The 23,864-nt window shown below is 39.9% G+C and overlaps 1 protein-coding gene and 1 long non-coding RNA gene across 3 annotated transcripts in view; one reads left to right on the top strand and one right to left on the bottom strand.

Annotated features, from left to right (window-relative positions):
- Positions 1-144: 144 nt before the first annotated feature.
- LOC119132042 (F-BAR and double SH3 domains protein 2-like) overlaps positions 145-23,864 on the bottom strand; it is a 28,899-nt gene continuing 5,179 nt past the window's right edge. Inside the window, exons 3-22 of one of the 2 annotated variants that reach the window (XM_037266918.1) lie at positions 23,369-23,414; positions 18,501-18,580; positions 17,232-17,376; positions 16,952-17,085; positions 15,995-16,049; positions 15,725-15,853; positions 13,675-13,797; positions 13,286-13,381; positions 12,543-12,617; positions 12,093-12,209; positions 11,542-11,646; positions 9,289-9,378; positions 9,059-9,121; positions 7,241-7,375; positions 6,998-7,081; positions 6,686-6,863; positions 4,850-5,070; positions 3,997-4,189; positions 3,826-3,917; positions 145-3,515 (exon numbers count right to left, since the gene is read on the bottom strand). In XM_037266918.1, coding sequence (XP_037122813.1) covers positions 3,423-3,515; positions 3,826-3,917; positions 3,997-4,189; positions 4,850-5,070; positions 6,686-6,863; positions 6,998-7,081; positions 7,241-7,375; positions 9,059-9,121; positions 9,289-9,378; positions 11,542-11,646; positions 12,093-12,209; positions 12,543-12,617; positions 13,286-13,381; positions 13,675-13,797; positions 15,725-15,853; positions 15,995-16,049; positions 16,952-17,085; positions 17,232-17,376; positions 18,501-18,580; positions 23,369-23,414 — 2,254 coding nt within the window. In that variant the 3' untranslated portion in view covers positions 145-3,422. The remainder of the gene's footprint in view (positions 3,516-3,825; positions 3,918-3,996; positions 4,190-4,849; positions 5,071-6,685; positions 6,864-6,997; positions 7,082-7,240; positions 7,376-9,058; positions 9,122-9,288; positions 9,379-11,541; positions 11,647-12,092; positions 12,210-12,542; positions 12,618-13,285; positions 13,382-13,674; positions 13,798-15,724; positions 15,854-15,994; positions 16,050-16,951; positions 17,086-17,231; positions 17,377-18,500; positions 18,581-23,368; positions 23,415-23,864) is intronic. The other variant, XM_037266919.1, reaches the window with a different exon arrangement.
- On the top strand, positions 14,121-15,198 carry LOC119132063. Its single transcript, XR_005099785.1, has 3 exons — positions 14,121-14,207; positions 14,486-14,538; positions 14,666-15,198. It is a non-coding gene; the product is annotated as an uncharacterized LOC119132063 (long non-coding RNA).

Here is a 23,864-nt window from a genome sequence, read left to right as displayed (position 1 = left end):
CGAGGGACTTTGATCACACCCACATTTTGTGCCTGGTACACAACAGGAACACATTTGTTAAATATACACAATTGTAGAGTACATGGTTCACACGCAAATAAACATGGGAAGGCAAACACGGAAGAACAAAGGATGACAGAGATATGCTGTTTTCCCAATATTATTTTATTAATTAACATTTGTACACAATAAATACAAACTTAGCTTTTTGTACAGCCAATAACCATATGCAGAAAGAGATTTGCACCTGTTCTTATTATTTGTCACCGTGGCAACAGTCCAACTGGAGAGAAGGCCAGTGGTTCTACCACTTTATTACTAATTAAAAGGAAGTGTGCTGCTGATCCAAACAGGTGGACGCAACAAATAAAATAATTCTACAAATATCGAATGGCCTAACACTATGGCAAAAATAAAACGACTGTTCAAAAAAAGGGATTTTTAAAAAAAAGGGTAAGTTTCTCAAACGTGGAAACTGAAGACAAAACATTTTACAATAGACTGATTGAGTTTCCCAGGGACGCCGATGTAAACAATAAACTTCAAAACAAGTTTGAACATCATATACGTGATGAATTAAGATCTCAGAGAAATCAAGGACAGGCTGCCGTTGTCGTTGCCTTGACCACACCCCTTTCATGTGATCGGGATTACTTCTAACAGCAGGGGAACGGAATTTTCGGATCTAATACTATGACTAATTCCAATGTGTATGAAACTATTGATGATCACAATGGATGCTACGTAACATTATGATGAGGGGGGGAAGTATTTCGATATCCAATATCTGATGGTAGGATATTTGACTTACATTTGTCCCATCCCAAGTAGCTATACTATCCATTTGTTCATTGTAAAAACAAAACGATATAGACACTCTGAATCAAACACTACTTGTTAAATTCCGAATTCTGGATTTACAGTATATATTAATATTTTCTTATGTAAACTGGTTCCACATTTCGTTGGAGAAATATTTAACAGAACAAGTTTGAATGTCACAAATTAAGTCTTCCATCACTATTAATTTTTTTTAAACTATATCCTGTCCTGTGTCTCTTGAAGGAAGAAGCTGTGTTGATTGAACACAAGCAATCTAAAACTTATCTGAGAAAGAAGAAAAATGCTTCAAGATTAATCACCAATAAATTCCACCTAATTATATTGATCATTATCCCCACCGACACATGTAAACACAAGTGAATACTGTATTTCATTAGTGTTCTAAATATTAAGCTACACTCTCCAGATACAATTGTGTGGAACTGTTATACAAGAAAATATCAATTTAAGTCTATGTTTAATTTTTTGGGGGAGGGGGGGGATGTATAGAAGTAGTAAGATCTTGCATCTTGAAATTCTAACAATTTCCTTTGAAAAGCAGTCACTCTGGTGTCAACAAAAAACCTCACTTTGCTATCTCAAAACAAACAATCAAAGAGAAAACATTCTTTGCTGGAAACATCCTAACAGTACACATCCTCTTTTAGAGTTAAGCAAACCCGCAAATTTCAATGCCCACAATGCCTCAGTCTCTTTTGAAAATATTGAAATGAAAACATCAGTCACGCTGAAACCAAAAAGTCACCTTAGATTCTTAATAAAGAAATTTGACCCTGGCATCAGCTCTGGAGTGGAGGTGCTGCTACTTGCCGGAAATGTAGAAAAAAATAAAAGTGCTACGCTGCCATTTGGCGAGTAGTTTAAAGGCTTGAAGGGTATTTAATTAAGAGTTTGGAGTGAGACACAAAAGAGAATTAAACTTGCCGCCCTTTGAATATTATTCATATTATTATGCCCATTCAGCGCTTCTGATCTCTTTTCGCCAACACTGAACAAACACAGGAGGAAGGTGTATTAGGAATGATGAATTACGGTGCTTGGTGCGAACACACAGATTGTCAGGTAAAGAACCAATGCAATGCGAAGGGAGTTATGGGGGCAAATGCGATGGAATGACTCATCCTGATGAATCGATCCATCAAGCGTTAAAAAAAAAAACCCAAAAAAACCACAGTAGACCTCTATGCCAGAAATACTGTCTATCCGTATAATTAACATGACAACAAATTCAATACCAAATCAGTCTTTCGGTGCTTTTAAAGTCAACCAATCGGCGATGCTTACAGAAGATACAGTGTGTGTGTGTGTGTGTGTGTGTGTGTGTGTGTGTAATATGGCATAACTGCATACAGTATGCTTATGTGAATATAATGACAGCCACCGAGTCGCACTCACTGCCAACTATCAGTACAGAGAAGTAGAAAGAATGAAGAGTTGGAGGGAAGAGCAGAAGGGAGGATCCAGCCTCTCCTTTCTCTCTTTCCAATTCTCATTTCCTTTCAGTCCTCCTTCCAACTATATTTACAATGCCCTTTCAGAAAAAGAAACATCTTCTGTTCATTTAGGCGACTCTTGTAATATGAAACTCTGCGTTTAACATTCCTGTGACAACAGTAATGTACTGTACTAATACACATGAAATACGTACTGGAGGATGACGAGAACTATAAATGGCAAGCGGTGGGACGTCCTTGCTTACTCTCATTAAAGCTTACTTTTTATGAAGCCTCTGGAAATTCACTCATGACCTGGCAGAGACTTTGCATTTACCACCAATCAGCTGATGAAAGGAAATTTGACCTTGTTATGGGCATAGAACTTCATATGCAACCAATTTATGCTCATAGGTTGAAGGTTGGGATTTATTCGCCAGACAGGACCCACAAAAGTTGCTTTTTGTCCGGCAGCATCATTAACATAATCAGATGTGTGGTACAGCGGTGTCAATTGCTATCAACACGGAGGGGCAGTGAGTCTCAGGGTGTGAAACTTAACAAGAACTCAAACATACCTGATCATGTTAATTAAGTGTTGGAGCTCAAACATATTCCATTGACTGATTGGTGATAACGTACAAATTTTTTGCTCAAGTCACCAATATTTATGCGTCAAAATAAAAGAGCATTTGCTAAAAAGAAAAAAGTAAGGTTAATGAGGTCATAAAATCTTGTCCAACACTCCTTCCCTCTGCAAACATTCTTCCTCATCCTCCTCGTCCTCCTCTTCAGTGTGCACTGGGTCCCCGCCCAATGAGATGAGGTTTTAAGGCAAGAATGGAAGGAGGTGGGAGGATGCACAAGGGCTTCTGGGGAGCCTACTACTGCACTTCATTAGGAAGCAAATACAGAGGAAATTTGAATGGATCTCCTGCCTCTCTCACACTCCTCTCTTCCCTCTTCCACAACTTGGGGATAAAAAAAAAAAAAAGAGGGCTAGCTGAATTGGGCGACGAGATTGTTTGATATGGTTCAGTTCCGTTCTCATCAGTTTAAGATCAGAGACGTGCTCGTGGGATATAGTCTGCCATCATTTAAGCATGTTATGAATCGTGTCAAACCCCGTGCCATCTTGCGTCTCGGTTACACCAGTGTGATCTCCACTTCCTCAGCCTTGTCGCTCTTTCCATGTGGTCGGCGAGACTGCTGTTTGGGTGGGGGAGGGGCAGCACGCACCTGAGAGACAAACAGAGAATGAGATTTTGAGGATGTCGATAGCCTGAACCTTAAAAATCGATTGTTCTTGAGGTTATACTATATTAAGTTTGACCCAAATATTAAGTAAGTGTAATCTTGTAATATGAGACATTCAATACCATCTTTCTAATCTCTTCAGCAAAGATTTGGCAGCCTTTTTGCTTCGTCATTCAAATTTACAGTTAGATGCAATCTCGTGTTGCCACCTAGTGGTCAAAATGGAATGATGTGTTCTTTAATTCCCTTGTTTCAAAATTGTTTCAGCATTGTTTCTACTGTGCATACTAACAGGTCGTAGTTTGCCTGGACCTCCTTCAGGTGGGAATCGAGGCAGCTGTGTTTGAAACCCAGGTGACACTGAACTTCTCCCAGAATTTTGATCTAAATAGAAAAGAGAAAAGCCATTACAAAAGCTGTCCTGGTACTTTACTGCAGAAAAAGTGCGGCTTGTATTGCTTACTGGTGGTGCTTAACGATCCCTTGTGTGATGAGGCGGGCAGTGGAAGCTTATGATCCCCGTTGAGTGCAGCAGAGGGTGAGCGAGGGAGAGACGGCGGGGTAGAGCTCTCCGGGCTGGTGAAAGGGCTTATGGGAGGTTGATCATACAGCGGAAGAGGTGGAAGCGATGATGGCAGCTTCGCAGAGGGAGAAATCTATAGGAGGACATCAGTCATCATCAATAAACATATTACATTTCATTGGTTTACTGGAAAAGCCATGTGGATTTTTTCATTGTTGTATAAACAAACCACTGACTGGAGACACATGCAACTGAGATCAGATACTTTAAAAAGTAGTTTGCCGTGGTGGAAATGTTCTTTGCAGGTTTTGCGTTGAATGCTATCAGATCGTGCAGGATTCGGTGAGCAAATTTCCACTCTTGAAACTTGTTGAGTGTTATGTCTAGAGGCATCTGGGAGGGGAGAGGCTGTATCCTTCCTGTCACTCTAATGGGCCAGTGCCACAGATAAGAGTCTCCAAGATGTGATTGCAGCGCTAGTTTTCTTTTCATCAGAGCACGATAGCACTAATGCAGTGTTGGTGAATGTCTTGCTGACAGAAATAACAAACACTGATGATGGAAGCAGATGGCACAGTAAGATAAGCTCCTAAAGACTGACAATCCACCTTCAGTGGTACAAAATCGAAGCATGTTGTCTGTGATATTTAGATTGAACGATTACTGCATGTGACATCCCATTTATGTGTCACCTTGACATACTTTAGAATAAAACAGTAGAAAGTATTGCCATTGCCTGTGCAGAAAGCCTCAATAACCTTACTGACACAAAACAGTGTGCAGGCAATCTTACCTGTATGTCATTTGTCCCGCCCACTCCGGTCTCTCCATTCTCTGTCAGGTCCTCCACCAAAACTGAGGGGAAGACGCCAACCCTTCCATTAAGCTCGCCTTCCCAAAAACCATCATCGGTCTGAGTGTCACGGCTTAAAAGGCGGATGACTGCTCCCTCCGAGAAAGAGAGTTCCTCCTCCGCCTGGCCTTCGTAATCGTAAAGTGCTCGCACATACACCGCTGTGGGGAGAATAATGGACAGCAATTAGACACACAGTAGGAAAAACGATTCCACAGAGACGGAGCATTGAATCTTTTTATGACTTGTATCTTTGCAAACACGTTGTTTCAGATTTGAGGAATTTCTTTTCAAGGCGGCATGTTTCAGCTCCTTCAACAGATGTTGGTTAGGATTTTGATCGGGGTTCATAGCGGGCCACTTCAGAATAATCCAATGTTTTGCTCTTCGCCAATTTGGGGTGTTTTTAGCTGTGTATTGGATATTTTTCCTTATCGTTTCACGGCAGCAAATTTCTTTCTTACTTTGCCTTCCAAGGTTTTAAAACAGTGGTTCTTAACCTGGGTCTGATCGAACCCTAGGGGTTCGGTGAGTCGGTCTCAGGGGTTCGGCAGAGCCTCCACTGTGGCGGTCCGAACACACCTGATTTATTGTGTAAATTCGTGACGACGCATATCTAAACTGGTCTCACAAAGGCAACAGCAGAAGTCACATTGATTTGCAGGTATGTCATTTGTTTTGAGTTCATGCATTGTGTTGGTTATGTTCTTTGAACAAGGGGATATTCATGCACAGCTCATTTTATTATATTAATAAACATTGATGTCTTGAATTTGAAAAAAATCTTTTTTTCACTAAAGAGGGTTTCAGTAAATGCGCATATGAAACTGGTGGGGTTCGGTACCTCCAATAAGGTTAAGAACCACTGTTTTAAAATGTAATTGTAGCCCATAGAATCAAGGCACCACAGGCCACGTGTAGCACAGCAGCCCCAGAACAAAGCCTGCTTTTGGTTACACAGTCAGCATAGTAATATTCCTTTCTTTGTACACACAGCACAGACAAAATTGTTGGTGCACTTTTGTTGAAAAAAAAAAAAAAAGCCACAATCGTCACAAAAACATTGGCCCAGAAGAACTGTGGCATGTCAATATACATCTCAGCAAATTCCAGTCTCATTAGTTTCAAGGTAAGTGATGACTGTGAGTGTTTTTTTTTTGCCCTCTATTGTGTTGCATTCATCTTTTTGTTGTAGTCATTGACATACTGTGTAGGTGATGCCATGCAGCTACTATATATTAGTTACACACTGTGGTGGAAACACAGGCCTGGTCGGACGAAACATAAAATGCAAAACTTAAATAAAATGAAAAACCATCATTGGCAGGCATGCGTTTTTGACCCACTTGCATTTTTATACAGTTTTACCCCACCACACATTTTTTTAAATTGGAATTTATTTAAACACATTGTAAACATATTTGAGAACATAAAAACTGCCCCGGGTGTTGTCAACTCGTGAATGTCTCCAAGTGTGTGTGCTTATCGTGTTTAATTTTTATTGTTCTTGATTGTGGCTCTCATTTCTCACACACCAGGGCATTACATTAGGCAATAAAAAACTAAAAACCCATTTAAAAATACTATAAACTGTAGATTACTGCAATATACTGGGACTTTCATAATAGACTAAAAATTATGGCAATGTTAGCTGGGCTGCAATAGGTGAACTGTAATCTACTGTATGCCAAATAAGCATTCAGGAAAGGTTTATCTTAAAGGTATAATTGAGCAATTCAAAATGAATAAATCAAAAATATTTTGTTATTAACTTACTGTTAGCATCCCCGTTGACACAGCCAGAGTGCAACTCTGGCTCGGTTGAATTGGAAGAAGTGTGTGACCGAGCGTCCAGTGTTGCCAGTGACTGAAGCATGCTCAGCAGACTGTTGGACGCAGGAAACTGGAGGTATTTCTCAGGAACATAACCCACTTGACCCGTCTTATTGCGAGCCTGTGGAGGACACGTAAAAAAATCTATACTCAGCAGGTCTACACGACCCAAGCACCTAAAAAGTTAGCAACTTGTTTGTTGTTACTGCAAGCTTGAAGCTCATTTGTGCGAACGTTGCATATGTGCTCACATACCTTGACCCAATCCTCCATGTCACCATCCTCAATAACCTCCAACATCTCCTGTTCATCAATGGTTAACTCATCTGGTTGAGAAGCCTGACACAGAGAGAGATGTGTGATAGTGTTTAGAGCTACGTATAAATCAACATTCTGTTTAGTTTAGCTCACTTACTGCTCTGCACTAAAACCTGGTTCCAGAAGGAAATGTCTTTTTTTTTGGGAGCATTTTGTATGTTCTCCAGCATTGTTTCATACCTTGTATGAGAAGAGGACCTTGCAGGTCAGTGGGTAATTGCGAAGGGTTCCTGAAGGGCTGGAGCTGCTGTCGTCAAAAACCTCCATATTCTCTTCACACTCGTCACCGTCCTCACGCTCCAAGTCAACTGTACCCTGTTACAAACAAACAAAAAAATAAACTATTCAGGTGACATGTTGTCTTTCCCCCCTAAAAAACTGCCTCAGCTATTCCTTTCTGTGAGACATGAACTTTTTGACACAGGTGGAGGGTAACAGACAAATATGATCAAGCCCCTCCCACTTTTGCTGTACGCGCATTTGACTGGCTTATCTGAAGGTCATGTGATCTTTCGGCAGAAGGCGCTGTCGCAGCACGCTGACCTTTCCACAATAATGTTTGTGTTTGGTCATCAGATTTCTGTTGACACAGTTAACATAATACCCGAGTGTGTATGGGCCACTTTAACTCAGAAAAAAAAAGATATATTGAGGTACTTTTTTTTTTTCTTAAAAAAAATGACTATAGTACCATGCATATCTCAAACACATCAATCACAGCATTCAGTATTTTTGTGTAAAAAAATTTGCTTTGCATATATTGATTTGGCAACATTTGCACACTCTTCCTTGCACTAAATCTGACCGAATTATGTTCTTACCCAAGTCATTTTTGATTAATTTTATTGATGCTTGCGGTCATTGTCAGGTTGAAAGGTGAACCTGCTCTTGAGCTTCAACTTTCTAGCTGTGATCAGGAAGCTTTGAGGCAAAATTGACTGCTTTTGAGAACTGCTCATAAGTCCCTCCCGCCTCTAGTCTGAGCTAAATTGTGAAAAAAAGGGATGGTGTTATTAGACAAATGTTGAACTTTACCAAATACAACGCCACAAGGAATGTTTAGTTGCTAACAACTGTGATCTTTAGTGTTGACTAGCAAGACACAATTGCATGAAAAAGTACATGAGATATACCGTACCTTAGTTTATCATGAATGTAAATGAAGCGAAATAATTTGCACTTCATGCATCTAATGCCCTCTTTTTTTCTCACCTTAGCATCTAAATTTACCTTTTCATTATCACTTCACCTTTACACCCTTGCCACTCGACTTCCTCTAAAGCTTCCATCTAAGTCTCCTAATTCTGCAACTGTCACCAGTCATCCACAGGCTTTCTCGTCATCCTTCTGCTGAGGATCACTCTGGTGTTTGTACTGTAGTGTCATGTGAGCACATTGATCTCTATTTCAATGTCGGCTGAATGTATAACTTTTGAATCTATAACTTTTTTATGACTGTAAAAAGATGATCTTGCCTTGTTGAGTTTGCTATGAGATTTAATATTTTTGTACTTCTTTTTTCTTTAATAGGCTGGATGGTCAGATTGATAATTAGGTCAGGCGGAGATCAATCAATTATGTTACACTTTGCATCATTCAAGAGGTGATTTGTCAGGAGAGCTATTCTGGCTGGGTAGTTCATAATTAGATCATAAAAAATGGAAGCCTCTGGTTGACACTATTTCTGACCATTTCAGAAAATGCCGGAATTGAGGCCAGTTCACCTTTGACTATAATAAGGAAAATACAATAGAAAATGAATGGATGAACTTCAGATGCTTCTCTGGATGCCATAGTGATATAGACATGTAGTTCTGTGGTGATTATGTTCAACACTTCCCTGAAGATGTGAGATTTGCTCATGTAACCCTTCAGATGTGTTGACAAAATCTCTGCCTTTTAAAAATATATTTTTTAAAAACACCTCGGCTTCAAACAAAAGTGAACATGCTGTTATGACAACGAGAGCAGGAACACAAACGTGAGGAGTTGTCTCACCGACAGTGAGGGATCATGGGAAGTGTAGTTGGCCCAGCGCTCATTCTCAAGCTCCTCCATAACCTACATGCACAGAGAGAGTGAGGCCCTTCACACACAGACAAAAAAAACCTTCATCGTGAAACACAGCATTCAAGCAGTCGTGCATCGACCTAGGTTGCAGACACAGAACGACTGCAGCTCACGCCGCAAGAATCTTCAACGCACATTTAGGACAGAGTTAAAAATACCTGGTTCATGGCGCTCTTCAGCCAGGTGTCCACAGCTACGCCCACTTGCCGCAGGAGGTCCAACCGAGCTTCTGCTTTTAATTTTATTGTCTTTAAGGAAAGAAAGGAAACTGGTTAAACTCATCCGACATGTTATTGACTACAAACTACACATCATTTTTAATTTCTTGTTATGAGCAGAATCTAAATTAATAACATGGGACAATGATTGTTTGAATGAGGTTGTTGTTATGAGCAGAAAAGAAGTTCAGAATTAATATTGGTTTTTTGAAGATTTGGAAGAATGTTAGACAAGACAAAGTTGCAACTGGTAAACGACATAGACTGACATACGGTATAAACCATGATCCTTGCAAAATAAGCGTTTTTACATTGTTTGAAGACGAGTCTGAATTGTTTGAGGATGGTGTTGAATTTTGTGAGCTGTGCATATCTGTCTTGGCTAAAAATGTCTTATTCTAATGACAATTTTGTTTGGTTTAATACGCTTAAATGTTTGCTTTCTATAACATCATTAATTTAGTATTTATGATGACTTTCAGTAATGGAGTTAGACAAATTGATTTCAGAAACAAATGCTCCTGTTACAGCTATGCTAGATGTCTGAAATTAACAGAGCTATTGTTTTGTTGTTGTTTGCCATTTAAAGTTCAGCTCTATCCAACAACTTGTAATCAGTCAAAGTCAAATTTTCCATAGGGATAAAGTATTCAAATCAGACAGCTTACTTTAATATCCCAACTTACTTTTAATAAGCTGCCAGGACTAGATATGTGCCGTCTTCTTTACTAATGAGACAATATGATGAAGCTATAAACAGAGTAGGAAATCCCAGCCTGCCTGCCTCTCTTCTCTCCTTCATCTCTAATCCTCTCGTCGTCTTCTCTGCATTTTCATTGCTGTCCTCTTTCATTACCTGCTCCTTCAGTTTGTCTCTCATGCTGACACTGCACAATGACTGTTGATAGATCGAAATATGTCTGACTGCATACAAACACTGACAGTTTTTCAGCTCTGCTTAATAAACACAAGACCTCAAGTGCACTGTCACTTTCTGGAGGAAGGGATCAAATCCGACGCAGAAATGTGGGGCCGTATTAACGAGCCTGACGCAAGTCTGGCGCAAAGAGTTTTCATTTATTTGCTGTTTTCATAGACGGGTGCAGTTAGAGAAGGGTGTTTGAGCCGTTGTGGGAGTAAACGCAACAGACTTGATTCCCGACCAATTGTAGCAACTCTTCTCACTCACTTTAAATTCAGCGCAGGTATTAAATGTATTTATCTGTTACAGCTGGACCCATAAGGAAATGTGTTTCTTTAAAACAGTAGCCTTTAGTTTTTATTTGTCATTTATTTCCTCAAATGTTGAATGATGATAAGATGCAGACAAATTATCATTGTGGTGCATTTCATAACTATTACATTAATAATGATGCATGATTTAGGTACAAAGGAAACCTCTTAGATTTCATCATAATGTAGTGACAAGCATAATGTTTAAACACTGCTCATTGTTTCCTTTTCTTACAGTATCTTCTTTCTATATTTTATTATTCTGTCTGCAAAGTGAATATTATATTGTGGGTCCAAGAGAAAAGTGCTTCAACTACTATGCGCATAAATCTATGGTAAAAAATGGATTCATGCAAGTAGCACTATTTTCATTTCCTTTATAATGCTCCGATAAGAGCTCTACAATGCAGACGTTTCATTAAATATGAATAAGCTAAATCAAAGTAGTGCTGACCTGGAAGAGCACAGGGTTGTACAGAGAAAGAGTAAGCAGGAGACATTATGAAAAGGGATGTGATTACACAGCCGGTTCTTGCACCACCTATGTTTGCATGATGTCGAAGTGCATGTTATTAATAGTGTATTCTTGTTGTGCGAAGAAGACACATTTGTGAAAATCTGCCAGCAGAGGGTGTCAGACATGTGGGAACTAGCCGAGAAGGAAAATATAGAAATGAGCTCAGCAAAGTGAGGTAGACGGCAAAGTGACAATGTATCAAGGGTGAAAGAAACTTGACTTTAGCCTGTTCTAAAATGTTGCCTTTATTAGGTCAAGGAACTATATCTGGTAACCTTAACCTTATAATGTATATTATGTTGCAATGTAATTTCTGACTGTAGGAAACCTGCGGGTCATTTTCAGCCCCCTCTAAGTAACTAAACCAGCTGCATCAATGTTTGAATATCATGCGGCGTTAAGTGTTGGTCTGAGGGAGAAAAAAAGGAAAGAAAGTCACAAACCTCAGCTTTGCGTATGTTTTCTTTGGATTCCTCTATCTTCATCTCAAGATCTGCTCGGCCTTGTTCAGTGGGGGGTAGGCCATGACTCTCACACTCCTCTAGTGACTGACCAAACACATACCCCAAGTTAATACATTTTTTTTTTATATATATACAATATATAATTATTCTTGAGTGATTTTTGTATTTAGTGCAAGGGTATCTTCTGGCTGAAAATGAAGAAGAAAGTGAACTGACCAATAGTATAGATGTGTGGGAAAAAAATAGCAAATTGTGACATGGGAAGTTTTAGCCAGCGACTTCGATTTAGACTTAGGAAGAGTACAAATTATTTGAGAGATGTAACATTTTATCAAAATAATTAATTATATAATCAAATAATACAAAAATAAATAGTAAATTAATATCGCTTGAAAATCTCAGTCTTTTGCCAGTTTTTTTGTTATTTCCAGCTAAACAATATTTTTTTTAAAATACAAACTTAACAGTAGATATATTAAAAATAAAACTAATAATTTATGTTATGCAATCGGTATATTGCAATGTCTCACTCTCTTGTAGTGAATGATATTCTTGTGTTCTCTGGCTACTCGTGTCGCCCATTTCCTGGCCTCCTTGTTCAGACTGTGCTCCTCTGTGGTTCCCATCTCCGACTCCAGCTGACGACTCTAATAAAACAAACACACACATAATCGTGCAAGCATAAGTAAACAAACGGGAAAATACACGGCCAAACATATGCAAACAGAAGAGAACTGAAAGAAAATCAGCAAAACCGAAACTGGGTTTGTAACATGCAGAAGCTGTTTAGCTGGAGTCAGAAAGAAACATTTCATTTTCGTACTCTAAGAAATTAAGAATGTGCTGCAAAGCTCAACAGTGTTTATGCGTGCATTTTATTGACAGAGTGAGTACACATCATATGAAATGCTACAATGAGAGAGCAGACAAAAATGTCTCAATAATGATGATCCACGGCTTTTGCTGGCAGTTATGGCTACCTGTGCCAGGGTCATTCTCATGGCACTGACGGGTGAAGGCTCAATGTCCACCAGTTGCTGCACCGAGCTCAGAGTCTGGCACATGCAGCCAGGAGCAGAGTCACAACCAAACAAACACAAACACAAGGAGTAGTTAGTGGGAAAGTGTCAGGGAAAAGTATTAGCAAAGGTTAAGTAGGATCAGGAGAATACAGGAAAGGACCATTATGTATCGGGAGCTCATCTGTTTTCTAGAGATGCCAAGAGAATAGTAATTGAAAGAAATATATTGAGTGGTAATTAATAAATTTAAGGAGTGCTACACTAGTGAGACTTCAGAAATAAAAGTTGTCGGAATAATGCAACATTGGAAACTTCATCTATAGACAACAGCACGAAAACCCCAAGCCATTATTTATAATGACAAGAGCAATTGTCAACACAAAGAAACACCTATTTCATGAAAAAGAAGTCAAAAGGGGCTCTTTTTCCATAGAATAAGTGTATCACCTCAAAAACGGCATATCGGAGTTTCTATGTATTTCAAGATGAAAGATGATGTAAGGCATTGTATGCCAAAAGTAGAATGAAAGAAAAAGGCATGTGTCAAAATTGCAGATTTACAACTTAGTGAAGGATGTGTGCATGCGTGAATGTGTGCCAGCAAGATGGATTTGACAGAAGAAAAAAAAGAGAGTCCTGCTGTTTTAACACGATCACACAAGCAAGCACATTAGGACAACGTTGTGTTCACTATGTCTCACCTTGTCACATTCGCTGGGCTGGAACTGGAAGTCGTGTGCTTTATGGAACACTGGGTTCTCTTGCATGAACAACTGCTGGTTGAACTCCTGCATTATCTAACAAAAAGACATGAACATTTTGCATTGTAAAACAAGCTAGTGGGAGGAACATTGATCAGATCATTTACCCCCAAATGATTTGAGCAAATTTGTTACTCAAGAAGTGCTGCTGTGTTGATCCATTATGATTATCAGCAGCCTTGATTTCATGTAAGAAACAACTGCTTATTTCTAACACATACTCTGAGAGGTCAAAATTGATTGATATTAGAGAGCAACTTTTGGTACTTCTTTTGCCTAAATTCTCCTGTTATAAATGAGCGAACGATTCTTACTTCCTTCTTACTCACCCTGGTAGATTTGTCTAACAGGAACTGGAAGGTGTTGTGTGTCGCTTGTGAGGCTTCCAGCTCGGTGCGACACAATGCTATCAGGTAGTCTTTCACATGCTCATAAATTCTGCCATCCAAGGCCTGGAGGACAGGGAAAAAATAACAGCATGGTTATCTACTTTGAATTTACATCATCCTTAAAAATAAATATAGAGGACACATTTTATTCATATTGCCTGTGGGAGACATCAGTGTGTTTGATTTAACAGATGATATCATTATTCAGGCACAGACCTTGTGAATGGAGTATGACCTTCTAAATTAGTGTAGTTTCCATGTAGTACAGACACTCTCCCAAACCATACACAACAAATGAAAACAAGGACGTGATGGAGAAAAAGAGGAAAAGTGGAGATTTTGGCAGGTATAAAACTTAAATGGTGAAAGCAAGCGGATATACACGTCAAATGTGTGTGCGTACACTTGAGTGTGTGTGTGTGTGTGTGTGTGTTTTGGATTTCTTTCTTACAGCTGCAAGAGGAGGTGAAGAGGTTCATATGCCAATTCACAACAATCCGACACACAGGCACAGTGCGTAGTCGCGCACAATACACACACGCACGCACGCACACACAAATTCTCAAATATTTCGACATGAATAATGCCAATGTTTGTCCACACACAATGGATTATAAATGAAATGTAAGACAACTAAAGGAAGTTATGTCATTATGGGTGGGCTGACTTCATTCTAAATGTTTCCTTATCTTGATGCTTATCCCCGCTTTCTTCTCGTCCCACAACTTTTTTTTTTAAAATCCATTTGCAGTTGCGCTGAAATGAAATGAGTCAGTTTCCAGGAAAAGACCTGTATCACAGCCAGTGAGTTGGTGTGTTTGCTTATGTGTGTGTGTGCTTGGGCTAAATGCATGCATGTGCGATAAACATGGTTCAAAGAAGCAGAAACGGAGCGGCTGTGAATTGACTTGCGTGTCTTTGTGTCTAACAGATGAATCTGAGGACACATTGGGACAGAAGATGCGCTCAAGTTGGGGAGAGGAAGAACTAGCAGATTGGCTTCCTCTGGCACTGTCCCGCATTCGCTCGTATGTGTGCACGTTCTTGTGTTTGTGTGTGTGCACAATCCCCTGCAGCTTTGCGTTACTCGGAGCTGCTGATTTATTATTCAGGAGTGCCTCATAGTGTCGATGCTCATGGGCACTTCAGGCTTCAGTGTATGTAGGGGGGCACAGAACCAAATGGAGGGTGACAGTAGAATCCTACTGAATGAAAGATTTGAAGAGGATGGTAAATATCACGTTTCAGGGCCAAAATATTCATTTACTTTTTGTCTATACTAGTGTTGCAATTTATTTTTATCTTAATGGGGGGTTTACTAGGGGATGTCGCTAATCTTTTTCAAATAGCTTGTGAAGCCCTTTCAGTTGCTTTTATGATGAAGGGCTCTAAAAATAAACTTGACTAAATAGAATCCTGTGATGGAGCAGCTAATGGAATGGAATGTCTAACTTCCTGTTACTCTCTACAATTTTGGATTCATTACTTGGGTATTTGGATATTAGGGTTGGTATGCTTCACAAAAAAATTGACTCCTTCCAATTATTCCAATGCTCATGATCAGTTCTGCTAAGCTCTACTAATGTTGATTTGGTGCAATCAATTTCTACATTTGCACTGCAGGGATCAAATCAGAAACCCAAAGATGTCATGTCATCAAATTGTTTTGTTGTATGTGGGACAATTCTCCTGCAATGTTGAAAGGAAAAGTGACTTTGAACCTTTATTTCCCTCAGATTGGGTTGATTTCTAGTTGAAAAGTTCTCTTTCCTGGAAATTCCCTCGAGACATGAGCCATGACTAAAACTCTTAAGCCACACGTAATGAAAGAACCTGTCATTGTAGTAATACCGTAGCTGCCTTGAAGCTACTGGTAACACAAAGCACAGATGAAATGAAACATGAAGTGCGTGGATTTAAGGAAATTGAAACAGGAGGTCCAAGGTGGAATCCCTGAGACTTTGTATCTTGAAATCATTTTGCCCGATACCTGAATGCAGTGGAGCAGGTCCGTGTGGTAATAGCGGTCATGGTGAGCGTTGGCAGCGGCTAATGTTAACAAATAATCATTCCTGGCCTGTGTTGCTTTTGAGTTGCAGTCGCTCCTCTTTGCTTTCAACTGCAAAGACAGAATCGACAGACACCATTTCAACTTCGTGTTTAGTCCCCATGTATGGCAAAGTCTTAGCGCTCATCGAAGAGGTAAACTGGAACAGCTTCAAATGTTGCATAGCGATTGACAGTATAAAAACCGTCTTACCTTTACACTTGCTTTTTGCAAGCTAATTCTTGACTGAAAGAGAGCTAGTTTTGACCTAAAAAGAGAGCAACATACAAAAAACAATAAATTAGTTTTGACCTAGCATAATTTAGCATTTTTAGTTGCCTTTGTGCTTTCCAATGTAATCCAAACATTAATTCTGAATGTGAATCTTAATGGTAATTCAGTACAACAGTTATCTACTTGGAGGACAGTGTCGCAATCGAGGCCTAAGAAGAAAACATCTGATATCCCACGCCATAAGAATTATGTCATAACTGTGGTTTATAATGAAAATTTATCTCAAGGCTGCAGTGGCTTGACAGCAATAATTCTCAGCCCAATGCAGCCATCATAATTCATCCAACTGTGACATCAAACAGAAATGATAACAGAGTGTGTGCTGACTGTGTTTTTTCTTCTTCCTTGAACAGATCCAATTGTCACTTACCAAAATGTGCAAAGCATTTCTCTCTGAAATGTAAACATGTCTGCCTGAATGCGATATACTATATATTTTTAAACCCAATGAGGTAAAGTGAGGTAAACCTTTAATTTGTCCAACAATGGGGGTACGTATTGGGGTTTTTAAAGCAGCAAGTAGAGCGCAGCAACACACAAGAATACAAAAATGAAAACCAAGTGTTGGTTCTTGTGCTAGGCCGTGACGAACGCATCACTCTTTTTCTCAATTGAAATGAAATGGCTTGGCAGAGGAGTAGCTGTAACCTTCTATTGAGTGGCAGTGAAGAGCTGAATGGTCAATCGATGCAGTCTACACAATATGGCACTGTGACTCACCAAAAAAACCTGCCGGAAGATAATTCCTCTTCAGTTAGAGAGTGAAAAATAACCTTAAGCCGATACTATAAAAAGATATTTGGGTTTGCTGATGTTTGGTTAAGAAGTATGATGTTTGCATACTTCTTCTATTACACGCAAATTACACACACTTACTTGGCTTCTATATCCGCCTTTTCTCGTACTGCGTGGGCAACCTGCTCGCAATCGTAGTATTTCTTCTTGGCTTTTGCCAGTTCCTTTACCGACTCCTGCAGCTCTGCCTGAATGCCACTTAACTGATCGATGATCTTTGTCAGGGGAGAAGAAAGGGGTAAGTAAGGGAAAATAACTTTTCATGATAGGGTAAAATCATTATGAAAGCATATCCTCGCGTAATAGCAAAGATCTTCACATTTGAAACGGCCACTTACAGAGCCTCCTTGTAACTACTTACCTTTTTTAGTTGCTGCTCCTTGAAGAGTCTGACAGTTTTTGCAGGATCCGAAACTTGACTCTTGTAGTCGTCACACACGTTGAGTCTGGACTGGCTCACCTGCACTGTACCCTCTAAGTAGGACCGCCACACTGCATACACATTCCTGCTTGGACAGGATAAGCACAGTTACTCACACACTAATGAGAAATAGTTAGGTTATCCTGTATTTAAATTTTATACATCACTATAAGGCTGTGAATCAATATTATAAGCTGATGCATGATTCTGTATTAAAGCTAAGGTCTAAAAATTGACCACAGAACAGAAATTCAAGTATCATAAATAATGATTCTTCATGTTTCAATGTCTTTTTATCAAGCAAAGAGAAATGACACCAAGAAGGCCTGGATTTGTTTGGCTGTAAATGCAATCTGCACATGTATGAGTACCGTAATTTTCGGACTATAAGTCGCTCCGGAGTATAAATCGCACCAGCCATAAAATGCCCAAAAATGTGAAAAAAAACATATATAAGTCGCTCCGGAGTATAAGTCGCATTTTGGGGGGCAATTTATTCGACAAAATCCAACACCAAGAACAGACATGAACGAGCAACAACAGGCTAAACGATACGGTATGCTAACGTGACAAACACAAACGAGGAGCTGAGAACGGGCCTGACGTAACATTCAGTTATTTAAAAAAAACTATTACATAAATAACACGTTTATAAAACCATCTGTGTCACTCCAATTCATTAAATCCATCGATCGTCCTTTGTCAACAATGCCGTGTGCCGCGCCGCAGTTCAAATTATTCCACAGGCCCATACAACGATATATAAACTATATTTTAAATAACTATCACATAAACAACAATATTATCAAACCATTTGTGTCACTCCAAATCATTAAATCCATCGATCAAATTTCTCGTCCTTTATGTCATCCTGGTGACAGACATGTCCAGAGGATATGGCGCTTTAAAGTGTTAATTACTTTATTTGATTTTTTCTCTCTATTTTTCATGTTTTGAATATGTTCAAGATAAAGATATCAAAGCATGTGAAGTGATCAACTATACTAAAAATAACATGTGAAGTGGTCAACTATACTTGTAAGTAAGTGATGTGTTAATGATCAAGTAAAACTTTGTGAAAAAAAACATATATAAGTCGCTCCTGAGTATAAGTCGCCCCCCCAACCAAACTATGAAAAAAACCGCGACTTATAGTCCGAAAATTACGGTAAATTAAATTAGTTAGTAATTGAATAGACACCCACTGACCTGTAGTCTGTTCTCTGGTCATCGGGATTGATTCCAGGCCAGTCTCTCTTTAGGTATTGGCTTGCTAACTTCTGCAGAGCCTAACGAGAAACATATAAATAATGCAATTATTTCATAAAACATGTTATTTACACAATTTTTCTACAATGTGAACAAATCTGACAAAGCTGGATGGAAGGCCCATTGAAGCAAGCCCACTGATTCTGCACTGATCTACTTTGTCCTGTCTTTGTTGAGATTGTTAATATTGATTCCATAATATAGCCCACACATATGCAACAATTAAGGCACAGTTAGTTTGTACAGTATGCACATCAGTCAGAAACTGCAGAGGGCTGCAGAATGTGTAGCCGACATCCACTACAGTGGGTCACTGTGTCAGTAGTGACAACTCAGCCACACACGCACTGGAAGGAAACTGAATACAATCATATAATGTATTGTAGCTTCAAGGTCAGTTCCTACTCTCACTAACATTCTAACCACTGCTCATCTCCTTTTCTACTGTCTGCATTTTTTTCACTCTTCCAAAATTAGCTAATGTCATTAGCTATTACTATTTTGTAAATGTTCACCATCAATCACCCTAATGATTGTACTATGGGTGTTTTACCCTCATCTTCAATGTGACCCAGCCCTCATTTTTTCAGCAACAAACCTCCTCCCACCATCCTCTTGCCAACGCTAACAATCTGCCAGTTACCTCAAGTTCCCTCAGTGGCCCATATATGGCCTTCCTGTGTGGTCGTGCTAAGGTGGTATTCATTTTTACACGCACCCATGTGCACCTCCAACACACACAACACACACACACGCACGCACACACATCCTGTTTTGACCAGAAAGACTGTGTATTCAGACAAAGACCAGAATGTGCAGCCAAATAGAGAATAAAGTAGCATTACATTTCACACATTTATTATAATCTGTCACCCTTACATGTTGCCCAAATTATTTTGTTTCATCTCTACACAGTTAGTTTTTTTCGTCACTTTGCATTTCCTTTGAGATTTTTACTGTGGCACTTCTTGGCAATGCCAAGCCAAGACCGCATGCTGTGCGGATTTGCTGGATTTGCACTGCAACTGCAGCCAAGTTGGCGGTCGTAATGTGCAACCAACAGCCGCCAGTCCGAATTGAGCCCGTGTTTTGGAAGTGCCAACTGCAAGGTTCACATGTCTGTAGCATAATCTAGTTGAATCACAATTTGTTTCTTCTTTATATAGGCATTGTTTCTGTGACCCAACAGCCCTGGATGGCCAGACTGACTGGACCTGTTACCACTCAATATTTTAACACCTCGGAAAACATCCAGCATGATCTACCTGAGTACCGGCTCTCATCAAGGATGCGTCCTGAGCCCACTATTGTTCATCCTGTTAACCCATGGCTGTCGAGTCAGATCCAGTGAGAACTACATATTTAGGTATGTGGAAAAAAACAACAGCGGTGTGCCTCATCAGAGATGACAATATGGAAGCTTTGGAGCAGAGGTGGAGCAACTAGTGGAGTGGTGCCACTCCAACAACCTGGTCATCAACATAAAAAAGACAAAGGAAATGATTGCTGACATCAGACTTTATCACACTCCATATCAACAATAATGCTTTACAGACAGTCAATAGCCAAACGCTCCTGGCCGTGCGGATTACGAATGTTCTTGCTTATGTACGTAATTACAGAACACCGCAGCTCTTGTATAAAAAAAAAAGGAGTACTACTAGCTGCAGATTATGATTGTTCTTGCTTAGTCACAGAACACCACAGCTCTTGCAAAAAAAAAGGAACTGAACGTCCTGTGTGAGCTAAGGGCATACCTCCCACCTACCTTCCTCACCCCCTTCTAGAAAGAAACCATCAAAAGCATGCTGACCAGCTGCATCTCCGTGTGGTCTGCTGGCTACAAAGCCACAGAGTGCAACCTCTCCAGACAGTGGTGAGAAACACACAAAAAAAAAAAAATGGCAACTTCTCTTCTCTCCGTCAGGAATATTGCAGACAAACGCTGTGTGGCCAAAAGTGCCCATGTTCACCAGGTCTGCAACACCCCCACACCATGAATTGTTCAGCCCGCCGGCCTCTGGCAGGAGGTTTTGCAGTTTCAACAACCAAATACTGCGATAGCCTTATCCCACAAGGTAGACAAACACCATAATTCAGAACTCTAGTTTCTATCACAGCAAAAACTTCTGCAATCATGGGACTCGTGCCCTGCAATACATTTACTCTCCTTCATAGGTTCAGGTGTAGTACTACCGTAATTTTCGGACTATAAGTCGCACCGGAGTATAAGTCGCACCAGCCATAAAATGCCCAAAAAAGTGAAAAAAAACATATATGTATATAAATCGCTCCTGAGTATAAGTCGCCCCCCCACCCAAACTATGAAAAAAAACCGCGACTTATAGTCCGAAAATTACGGTATATTTTGAATACATCTGCTTACATTTTCTGCTGCACTTTATAGTTCTATGCATCTAATGTCTGTCTAATGATCTCATCTCAAATATTTGGAAACCATGATTTCAAATAGGGTGTTTATACTGACATCATCCCCTGCTCGGAAACACCAGTAGACACCACCTTAAGCATGAGTCATTATGTAATGGAACGCTGAGCCAAGGTAGTATGAAATAAACACTACATGCTTGTCTGCTACAAGCCTAGAACCTGTCTCGTCATCCTCTTGAATCGATAAACAGTACTTGATTTCCTCTCCATTCTCTACTGTGCTTCTTTATGCCAAAGCCATATGGCTTTTATGTGAGGAGCTACATTGTGTCTGGTTGGCTAAAAGGGAGCAATCACGTGACTCCACTCAGCCACTCAAGAAGCAGCCACAAAGCATGATGGCCTTTTTGGGCAGTACAGTCCAAAAATGACCCCAGCCGAAAACTATGCCAGTAATGTTGATTGTGGGAGGGTAATACAGGAAAAACAAATCTTCCTCTCTCGTTCTCTCTCGTTCCTATTGCTAAAATAACATTAAAAGAAAAATATCTTTTTAAGGATTTTAAAAATGCTTCAAAAGAACTTAATTATAAACAAGAGGATAACAGCAAAGTTTGCAACCCCGACTTAAAAACACACTTGGGGCTTACTTCAATTCTTCTGGCATCTTATTTGACACCTAAATGTTGCTTCACCCTGTTTGGCTTGAACTCTGGGTTTCACCATGGCCTTGTTCAAACTCCCAAATCTGTTTTTTACCCCATCCAGACTGAAACTGAAACACTTCGAATGGCTTTATTGTACTTTGAACAGTCACAAAGCACATGAAATTGGAATTCTCTAATGTTCACACCCCTGGCCATATGTCATTAGATCAAATTCAAAACTTTCTACAGCTTCTTTGTAACTAGCCTCAAAGTGAGAGAATATCTGACACGTGGAAGACTAGGATTAAAAGAAACATCTTCTTCAATAACTTTTTTGCTCTATTTTTGTTCTCGCCACATCCGTCCACTGTCATTTTTCTGTTTGAAAATGCTCGTGCCTATTTGTCCCTTACAGATTGCATCCTATTAATCTGTCTCCCCTTTCCCTCTCACTTTCTCCCATCTCTCTGACTCCATCTGTCTCTCAAGCCTGCTAATCGGATGAATTTATGTCTGTGTTGAGTATAGTTTGTATGTGTTAACAGGCAGAGGCCAACTAGCCAAGCACTGTGATGAGAGGCACAGGGGCAACATGGCATCATTAAATTGCTCTACAACAATATTAGGGTGCACGTGAACATTTAAAAAAAAAAAAAAAATCAATAAATAAAAAAAAAATCAATGTCCTATTCATCACCTGCTTAAAAATACAGGGTGCGTGCGCCTGTGTTCATCACACAAACACACACACACACACACACACACACACACAAAATTAAGAAAGCAATCCATTGAATCCCGCAAGGGCTTGTTGCTAGGCAACCACTATTTCTAAGGTTAAAAAGACAGTGCTGAGGGAGAAAGGTGTGAGAAGAATCAAGGCAAAGAGGTAGCAAGGAGTAGACACACTGACCCTGTTCTGAAAGCAAAGGTGAAAAGGTTCATTTTATAAAAATCTATTCTGGGGAATGTGTGAGGTAATCTACAGCAAAAGGTCTGCCAGAGTACACCTTTGAGTTAGTTGTGCGGTGAATAATACAGATAGATCAGCACTCTCATTTTGTCTCTCTATAGAATGGCACTAGGTACTATTTTTAGCAGCACCTCGGCCGAGGCAGCCCTTTAAATTAATGTGTCATCTCTGCGACAAGACTGCATTTACAAAATAACACCATGTTAACAAATCGGTGGTCCTGTTGTGATAAACCGCCAAACCCCGGCAGTGCGAAAGTATGTTGTCAGGATTAATTTGGATGTCCACGAAAGAGCGAGGATGGCGCAGCGGCTCATGGAAAAGGTCTGAGCTGTTGTCACACACCTGCTTTGTTCTGTTCTGGAATATTAAATGAGACGCAGTGGTGACATTACGTATCCTCCTGTGTGTATATATTTTTGAGGCAGAGTGTGAAACCCGCTTACAAAGCTTGCCGAACTGAGCTATCGTGTGCTCCGATCTCACACCATATGCTGACATCTCACGTGATGTCATCCATGACGGCGGTGCAGCTTTTTTAAGATGTGTTGCAAAGAAATAAATTCAAAAAGTCACAGAAAATGAGAACACACACTTAATCCTTTGACGCTGGCTGAATTTAAGTCTCATTATTTGCTGACATTTACACTGCCATATTTTGTTGTTTTAACATTTTTGGGGGGTCTGGTGGCTCAAATAAAAGCCTTGTATTTCCCCACTCATCAATAACCTTGAGATTTTGGCTGGCAAAGTTGCTCTTTATTCCTTCCGTGCAATTAAACATCAGTGAGTTGTACCTGTGCATAGTCCCTCTCAAGCTGTCCCTTCTTCAGACTGTAGCTCCTGTAAATAGAAAACAAAATCCACACACTTGTAAACATACAGTCGGCATTAAAACAGATAACCATAATCAACTGTAGTGTGTTGTTCAATTAACCTAAAATGATGTTGGACTGTGGGAGAAGCCAGAGTGCCAAGAGAAAACCTACGCAAAATTGCAACATGTTAGCCTGTGGAACCGTGTGTGTGTGTGTGCTTGCACGTATGTGCATGTGTGGTGAGTGCGTGAGTACGAACTAGGAAGATATAAGAGTGGAGAGGATTTAGTAGTTGGATTGAGGACACCAAGTTGACTGCCCACGTCCACAAACTCATCATGATGCTCACTGTCACTCTTTTGCTTTCTTTTATCCCCCCCCTCTTAAGAGTTTTCCACCTAAAATGCACTTACGGCGACAGGATTAAATAGCCTTTCAGTCTAGCTATCTGTCTGTCCTTTTTTCTTCCTTTCAC

This window comes from Syngnathus acus, chromosome 13 (assembly GCF_901709675.1).
Source record: "Syngnathus acus chromosome 13, fSynAcu1.2, whole genome shotgun sequence".
NCBI lineage: Eukaryota > Metazoa > Chordata > Actinopteri > Syngnathiformes > Syngnathidae > Syngnathus > Syngnathus acus.
This window is presented reverse-complemented; position numbering and strand designations above follow the sequence as displayed.